This window comes from Alligator mississippiensis, chromosome 5 (assembly GCF_030867095.1).
Source record: "Alligator mississippiensis isolate rAllMis1 chromosome 5, rAllMis1, whole genome shotgun sequence".
Classification (NCBI taxonomy): domain Eukaryota; kingdom Metazoa; phylum Chordata; order Crocodylia; family Alligatoridae; genus Alligator; species Alligator mississippiensis.
The window spans coordinates 53514228-53523250 of NC_081828.1; the positions used below are offsets into that span (position 1 = coordinate 53514228).

General features: G+C 45.1%; 1 protein-coding gene across 1 annotated transcript; it reads left to right on the top strand.

The window, feature by feature from the left end:
* Positions 1 to 6802: 6802 nt before the first annotated feature.
* LOC132250690 (tigger transposable element-derived protein 1-like) lies at positions 6803 to 8509 on the top strand. Its single transcript, XM_059727663.1, has one exon. It carries the CDS (start codon positions 6803 to 6805, stop codon positions 8507 to 8509), a length of 1707 nt encoding a protein of 568 aa, XP_059583646.1.
* Positions 8510 to 9023: the final 514 nt, after the last annotated feature.

A 9023-nucleotide genomic window follows, 5' to 3' on the forward strand; every position in this document is an offset into this window, starting at 1 on the left:
GCTTTCTAGTTGGTAATTTCAATTGTGATTTAAATGACTGATTGAAGCTGCCTTGATTTAAATTAATCTACTGTGTCAGTGAGTTCCACACCAATTAACCAACAAGAAGAAAGAGGAGATTGAAAAAAAAATCACCTGCCGTCAGGCTGTAATGTTCCTTCTCTTTAGTAATCTTCATGTTCCTGTCCATTTCCTTCCTACCCTTCTGCTCAGACAAATAATGAGAAAACATCCAGCTTCCTCTGGGAGGAACTGCCACGCCCACACAAAGTGCAGCCTCTGGGCACAACCTGCCTCAGGCTCTGCTGGGAACGCTGCTTTTGTGTCAGCATGTGTGGATGCAACATGGGCATTTCAGTGAGGACCTGCCTGTGTTTTTCCATAGCTGCCTTTTGGAGTATCTTAGTGACTGCTTTGCTGGGATGGTCCTCTATATATATGTTCGTGTGCATGCTTGCTTATACATATGCAATGGTATGTGCATGTGTTCACGCCTGTACCTGTATGCCTCTGCTTGTGTGATGAGTGATTCATTACTGTTCATGTTTTAAGGCATGTGGAATCTTACATATGTATTTCTTAGTATACCTTGGAATTTGTTACTGATTATATTTTGATGGCTAGGTACCTGGGTTTGTACAGAAGAACCCAGATTTTTTGTATAGGAATTGTTCGCATCCTGCTTAATCCACATCAGGTTCATGAATTAAGAACAAGCCACTGCTCTTCTCCATCTGATAGGTAAGCAGCATATTTTGGAATAGAAGACTCTAAAAACAGCTGGAGCACCTCAGCAGTCCTACGCAGCTGTTTGCTTTGGCTATATTTGTCCTCAGATACTTTACAAACCTTCATCTTTACAGGAATTTAAGGAACGTAACTGTGAAGAATCTGGGCTGTACTATATTAATTGCATTGATTGAGTCTCTGTGTGTGGGTTTATGTGCGTCTCAGGGGCTAAGCCTCTGACTTGTAGGCTCTGCTCTGCATAACTGCAGAGTTCTGCCAGGAGTTGATTTTTAAAATGCTTTTTTAACTGGAAGGGTGATTTCTCTCTTTTAAACTTTGACGTGTTTGGTTTGTGTGATGTTATGGCAAAATGGAACAACCATGGCTGGATTCCTTTGTACATGTTTGTATGCTCATTTAGTACCTTCTGCCAGCCTCCTCTCCATTTGTAGTAGTCTCCTTAATGAATTACAAAGCCACCAAAGCTGGGGGAGGCTGGGCAGGCCTTGGTTGGGAGGTCATGTTTGGTATCTGTGCTGCGGTAGACAATTCAGCATAACAGGTACCATGCTGGGAGCTGATAAGCTGCTATAGAAACAGGCACTTAAAAATAACTATGCTAAATTAACATAATATTTTGATTATGACAAGAGAGGGGGAAGGAGAGGTGCCTTCTGTGCTCCCCATTGCATCTTCCTTCATTCTTCTTGAATTGCAAGGTTTTTTAAATCTCCTTCAGGCTCTCTCCATTGCCTTTAATTGTGGGGGCAGGAAGTAGGAGCTCTTTTTGACAGCTATCACCTGCTCCTCTGCAGTATCTCTCTGTTTGCAGTGGGTGTTTCCTTTCTGTCAGAGGGAGACAAGGCGATTTCCAAAATAGCACTGCGTCAGTGAATGCAGCCAGCCAGCTCTGCCCCTGGTGAAATGGAGGGAAGGGGACAGTGGTGATCAGCATCCCATGGGAAATTTCCACTAAGGTATTGGACTTCAGAGCTGCCATTCTGGTTCAGATATTGCAATGAGAATTGCCTAGCAGCAATTGCCCCACTCCCTCATCTTTCCAAGGAATTAATAGAGAAAGACTGAAGTCAAAAAAATTCTTTTGGCCTGAGACAGCTCAGTACTCCAGTAACATGAAAGTCTATCTCGCTGCCTTGTGCCTCACTGAGTTCTGGTGTACCTCACAATCCATACCCAGATAGATCCAGCTCAAAGGAGAAATCCACAGTGGATTTGTTGATGCTACCATTGCTTTGGCCCTGACACCCAGAACCTATCCATGGCTCAGGTCTGGTCTTCTGTGTATAAGGATAGGAAATCTCTACAATCCCCCATTGCCCAGGAGAACGCACAAGCCTGGGGGCTGTAGTAGGGGGACTGCATGTGCCTGCGATGTCCTTAACTCAGTGGGTGCATCTACACAAGACACTTTACTGGTCATGAGATTAATTTAACATGCAATAAAGCATCACCGCCTACACAAACATTGGATTTACTGTGTGGTTTGCTAATACCAAAAAATACAGGTACTAGATTAACTACTGTGCAGTAGCACATGTGTAGATGCTGACCAGGAGCAATTTGCTCCACCCCACCAGGCATGGGCAGGGAGTGGGAGTCAAGTGAGGCATATGCTGTGTGGGCAGTGGCAGGGCTGAGGGGATGGGGAAGCTCTCTGTCCCCAGCTCGGTGCTCTGGGAACAGGCAACACCCTTGTCTTCTCAGCAGGCAAAGCAAGGGGAGAATTCAGGGTACTGCTGCCACTCAGCAACAGGGCATTGCCCCAAGCCAGCACCACCAAGCCAGGCTGCAATCCTGAGCTCCATGAGGCTAGGAGCTGTCCCCCTCTTCCCGGAAGCCAGGTCTGACCCCAGACTCCCTGCCAGCCCGGGGCTTGTACTGAGGGCGCCTGGAGCTCCCCCTGGGTGCTGCAGGGGAACAGAGGAGGGCAGAAGCAGTCCCGGACTCAGCTGTTCCCATTGGGAGTAAATTTGCTCCCAACTCAGGCACACATCTAGACATATTCCTGGGTGTAGTTTACTGTGCCTTATTTTAATGCACAGTACCCTTAAGGCTCATTCATTGTACATGTAGGGCACCTACAGATGAGTGTTGAGGCTGCCCCAATGCACTTGAATTCCAGTGCGTTGATTAATCTAGTCTGCTGGAGCTTGGCAATTACTGCACTTCAGCAGCACTGCTGTGTCTCATGTATCAGCAGTCCTGCATTTAAAAATGGCAGCAGGGGCACTTGAACTAAAAGTCATTGAATGAGCTTTAGTTCAAGCACCTCCACTGCCATTTTTAAGCACGGGGATGCTGATACACAAGACACTCTAATTAAAGCACTGCTTTAATTTTACCCACCCCCAGAGCATGTGTAAAAGTGCCCATAGATGCATCCAGTGGTGCTCAACCTTCTGGCCCCAAGAGCAGGGTCAGTCTGTAGGCCAGATCCTGCATGGGGTGGGCGCACAGGGTCAGTCCACAGGTGTGACCTGGAACATTGGCCCAGCCCCATGCACCAGATCCAGCCACAGAGGAACCTGACAGAATCCAGCACACAGGATGGTGTCATCTGTTTTTCAGGGCTTCCCTACGGGTCTGGAAATCAAGTAGTTGGGGACTGGTAACAGTGTTAATTGCCACGGGCCAAAGGTTGAGTAGCACTGCCTTAACTCATCCCATCCTCCAAGAACATGCCTTTCCCATAGGCAGCTGTTTTACCAGCACACTAAGATCCAGGCTTATGAGTGCTATGGATCTGGGTGCTTACTTATACCTAAGGGACATGTCTACATGAGACACTTTACCATGAAGCAGACTAATTTGCTGCACAGTAAAGTGTCACTGTTTATACATGTGCAGCTATTAGGGTATGTGAAACTAACTCCATAGCAGGGTAGTCTGGTAAAATACAAATATTATCCTGCTGCAGTTTTTTTACTGTGCAGCAGCACACATTTAGATGCTGACCTGGGAGCAAATTGCTCCCAGTCAGCCCACACAGCTGTGGGCCACAACTTCTGCTTAGCTTAGTCCCAAGCACTGGAGGACAGGGGCAAGATGTCCCCAGCTCTGGAGGCAGTTCCAGGCAACACAGAGCTCAGAGCTAAGCCCTAAACTCCAGGGGGCAGGGGGTGAGATGCCCTAGAGACAAGGACAACCCTACCCCCCAGAATGCAGGCCTGCCCCCAGTGCCCCATGCCAGCCTGGGGCTACCCCCCCAGTGCCCTCTGCCAGTCCGGGGCTGTCACCTGGGTAGCTGTGGTGAGAGATAAGTGAGGATAATCAGTGGCTGAGACTTAGAACAGTAACCATTTAAATCATAATGGTAAATTATGCCATAAGTGAATTAACATGTGTTTACAGGAGGGACTGGAAGGGAGCAAGATCAATACTGGTGAAGCGGGGCAGGCCAGAAGATAATTTAGCAAGTGCATAAGTGGTACAACAAAGATGAGGAAAAAATATTTGAAATATTAAGAAGATAGAGAGAAAAAAGGAGAAGTAGAAGTAAAAAGGGTTTAGGACAGCACTGAACACATCTGAACCATTTAATAGCATGGGGGTCAGCAGGGTGGAATCTGGGAAGTCCTCTTGGTAGACCAGTACAAAAGAAGCAGTCATTCACTATATGTGTAGCGCCATCAACTGTAAACAGATACACAGAAGATTGTTTTTCATTCCCTGGCTATATTGTTTGCTACTCCCTTCACTACCCCACACCTGAAACAATTGAACTTACCCTAGAAGTGGTGTGGTATTTAAAAGACAGGCAGTCTCTCAACAGGCTTCATGATGAGGAAGGAGTTACTTACAGAAAGCATGGCTTGTTCTTATCCTACTTGGGACAATAGAACAGTGTGGTGCCAGGGAGATGGTCCACAAAATCCAGAGTGGTCTTTTGCTGAAGAGCCAGTGGTGACGTTCTTATGATATACCTTTGAAAGGTTGCAGCAGTGGTCACTCTTGGATTTTGTTAAGGAAGTTTTTTATTGCTATATGATGTCAGGAAGCAGAATATGAGAGAAAACTGGTATCTACTTAATGTTAGTTAGTCTTATTGGCAGCACTGCTACATTCTCATTTTATGCCTTGTGAGATTCTCCAGGGGACTCCAAAGCATCAGACAGAAGACTGAATCTGGCCAGTCCAGATCCCAGTTACAGTTCACTGGTTCTTCACTTTTTATTCTCTAACTCAGTGCCAGCCACAAAGCATTCAGGTCTGGTGGCCTGTAACAAAGGCTGTTGCATCTTTTCAAGTGTAGACTCCTTCCTTGCCAGCAGGTTGACAATAAGAGACTATAAGTTCTTAGGGGTAAGAAAAGGATTAGGATATGAAAAGGATACTTAATTGTGCAAATTAGGTCAAATGAAGGATAGGAAAAAGGCAGGTGAGAGCAAAGCTGTGTATGGTGAGAACAAGAAGATTAAATGTGTTGTGGAAGGAGAGGGAAGACCATTCAGTCATTACTGCTTGTTGCCCAGTCTGAACTATTTTAAGCAGGCAGATTTATTCACCAGGGGGCTCAACACTTCATTTCCCAGGATGCCACCTCTGCTGGTTTCTATTAATTAGCGATAAATAATAAATATGAAGGTAATACTACAGCTTTATATAGGACTTTACCAAGGTCAAAAGAAGCAGAGCCACTGTACCCAAGAGCTTCCTCTATAAAATCTAAGAAACATGAAGCACAAAGATAGGCCAATGACTGGGCAGGGAAAAGGAAGAGCATGAAAAGAAACCCTTGCAGTGAAGGTCTTAGTATGCAGCCAGTGACTGTTACAAGGTTTGGTCATTTTTATATATAAATTGATGCAGGACAAAGGGGTAAGCATGGATAGTGCTGGAAGTTAAAGCAAGGTGAAAGGAGATAGTCAGAGGAGAGAATGGAGACATTTGGCACCAAGAATTGCAATGTAGCCCTGGGAACAAGCAGTGAGAGGAGGTAGCAAAGAGTCATTGCCACACTCACTTACTTGTGACTACTTTTTCTTGTTCCTGGCTCTCCTGCTAGCAGGGACCCCTTTGATTAATGTTTTCTTTCACATCAGTCTTCACCAGAAGTTCTGCCTTTCAGCAGTTGTATTTGTATCATAGACCATCACAGCACATTTTGTGCAACTGAAATTAATGATGAGTTCTGCTGCTACATGGACACAAAATGGGTATCACTGCTCTGACTAGGGGACCCCATACAATGTTACATCTGGCTGCTGTGTCTTAATGGACATAGCGGTTAGTGTCATACCCATTCTGCTTCTCAGTGTGCTTTCACTGACCTGTCTCATATGACATGGCAGGGTATGCTGGAAGCCATTGCATAGCAATGATCCTAGGGACACAAGGCTCAAACTCCACAGACCTCATGGCTGCATAGGATTTGATGAAAACAGGAGCTGGCTTGTAGGAATCACCTGGCATTTTTTCATGGGTGGATCCAAGATTTACTAAAGAAGGGTGCAGCAGACTACTCATATCATGGGGGGTAGGGGTGAGGTATGGCTGGGACACTAGTGTCAGACAGGGAGTGGGTGCATGAAGGAGGGAGGAAGGAGTAACTCTGGGCACTTCTTTGTACCTAGATCAGCTAGGGACAGTGTGGCATTAGCAGAATTGGGGAGTGTCCACACCATTGCAACCCCCCTAGATCTGCTTCTGAATCTGGGCATCTGGAGCTGTGATCTCATAGAAATAGTTTCTGGAGAAGGAGCTCACAGCTTTTTCTTGGCTTCATAGCACTCAGTATAAGCAGCAGCTCCTACCAGTGCTCACTTTGCATCTGGGAAGCCTGCTGTTCAAAGGAAGCTGGAGTTCATGAGAGCTGGCTTTTGGCACAGAGCTCAGAGTGAGTAGGAGTCAGTCCTTGTATAGTACATAGAAAGAAGAGGTACATGCTGGAGCCAAGTCTTAGCAGAATGCCAGAGGGATTAGGAGTTTCACCAAGGGCTCAGATGTGACATTTTTCACTCCCTGGTTTTTGCTTCTCACTTAACGACCTACCTGTTTAACGACCGCGCGGACTTACGACCGCGCGGTCGTGGAAACAGAAGTACTGTACAAGATGTCGGCGAAAAGGAAGAGCATGACTTCACCTGGAGGAAGCGCCAAGAAACAAAGGAAGGCTATCGATCTTGAGATGAAAATGAAGATCATAAATGACTATGAAGCTGGTAAGAAAGTTAAAGCGATAGCACATGACTTGGAGCTGGCGCATTCGACCATTTCGACGATCTTGAAGGATAAAGTGAAAGAGGCAGTGCAAGCATCGACAGGATTTAAAGCCATAAGAACTAGGCAGCGGAAAGGCCTCATTCATGAAATGGAGAAATTACTGGCGATCTGGTTTGACGACCAGATACAAAAAAGAATGCCGATGAGCCTTTTAATAATTCAAGCCAAGGCATGCAGTATCTTTGAGACTTTGAAGGCGCGCGAAGGCAAAGAATCGACAGAAACATTTACGGCAAGCCGTGGATGGTTTCAATGGTTTCGTCGGAGATTCAACGTGCATAATCGGAGTATCAGCGGTGAGGCGGCAAGCGCAGACGTAGAAGCAGCGGAAAAAATTGTTGACCAATTTGATGAAATCATCGAGAAAGGCGGCTACCGTCCGGAACAGATCTTCAATGTGGATGAAACCAGACTTTTTTGGAAGAAAATGCCCGAAAGGTCCTACATACACAAAGAAGCTAAAGCAATGCCCGGTTTCAAGGCTTTTAAGGACAGGGTCACGTTGTTGTTGGGAGGAAATGTCGCTGGGTTCAAGTTAAAGCCTTTCCTCATCCATCGCTCCGAGAACCCACGTGCATTGAAGCAGGTTAGTAAGCACACGCTGCCCGTTTACTATCGTGCAAATAGCAAGGCATGGATGACGCAAGCTTTATTTGAGGATTGGTTCATCAACTGCTTCATACCCTCGGTCAAGCGTTGTTGTCTGGAAAAGGGGGTTCCCTTTAAAATTATCCTCCTGCTTGATAATGCCCCAGGCCACCCCCAGCATCTTGATGATCTACACCCGGATGTAAAGGTAGTGTATCTGCCTAAAAACACGACTGCTATCCTACAGCCAATGGACCAGGGGGCTATAGCTGTGTTCAAAGCGTACTATTTGCGCGCAACTTTTTCCAAAGCTGTAGCAGCAACAGAAAGTGATGAAGTAACCCTTCGTGATTTTTGGAAATCATACAACATTTTACACTGCATAAAGAACATTGAATCAGCTTGGGAGGGAGTGACAGAAAAGTGTATGCAAGGCATATGGAAAAAATGCCTAAAAGTTTTCGATTTCGAAAGGTTTGACAAAGACGACCATGTCGATGTCATAAATAAAAAAATTGTGGAACTTGCTAACGTGCTTAATTTAGATGTTGAAGTGAAAGATATTGAAGAATTAGTGAAATATGTCGAGGGAGAGCTAACTAACGAAGATTTAATAGAGTTGGAAGCACAGCAGCACTTGGAAGAGGAACAGGAAGAAGAAGAGGAAAGAATGGAAGAAGTACAAAAGAAGTTCACTGTAAATGGGTTAGCTGGTGTGTTCTCGAAAGTGAATGCGGCTATATTAGAACTAGAGGGTATGGACCCGAATGTTGAACGGTTCACGAAAGTGGAACGGCAAATGAATGAACTTTTACGATGCTATCGTGAAATTTATGAAGAAAAAAAGAAAATTACAAAAATTACAAAGCAGACCACACTAACGGGATTCTTCTCGAAAGCTATACCCAGGACCCCTGCTGATAACTCCGATGATAACTTCGATGACTAAAATGTTAATTTTTTTATAATGATTGTATTTTTATGTTCTGTAATATGTAAGAGTTATGCAAATTAAAACAAAGTTATCAAATTGGAGTTTCCTTTAGACCTTTTCTTTATTAGGAATAAATAAAAACGATTACCTGTATTTACAGTACAGTATGCAAACCTAAGTAATGTATATTAGAGCTGATTTCCTCTATTCAGGGGCGGCTCCTAGCTTATCGACCAATTCGCTTAACGACCTAGTTGTGGGAACGGAACGGAACGGTACTCCTCACTTAACGACCGAGACTCTAAAGGAAGTAACTGGCTTATCATTAATCAAAGAAATTGGCCTTGTTCTATTCTGTAATACTCTCATGGTATTTCTTTGACCTGTTCTCATTCTTTCCCTAGATCTGACCAGTTCTGATCATCCTCGTGAAATTTAGACCTTTTTCACACGGTAACCCTGGACATGACACTACATGCGCCCTCACCTGAATAATGCGATCCTGGGGTACCTGGTAGCCAGTAGCCCT

Coding starts and splice junctions, on each gene's coding strand:
- LOC132250690 (XM_059727663.1), top strand. CDS start 6,803: ATGTCGGCGAAAAGGAAGAGCATGACTTCACCTGGAGGAAGCGCCAAG.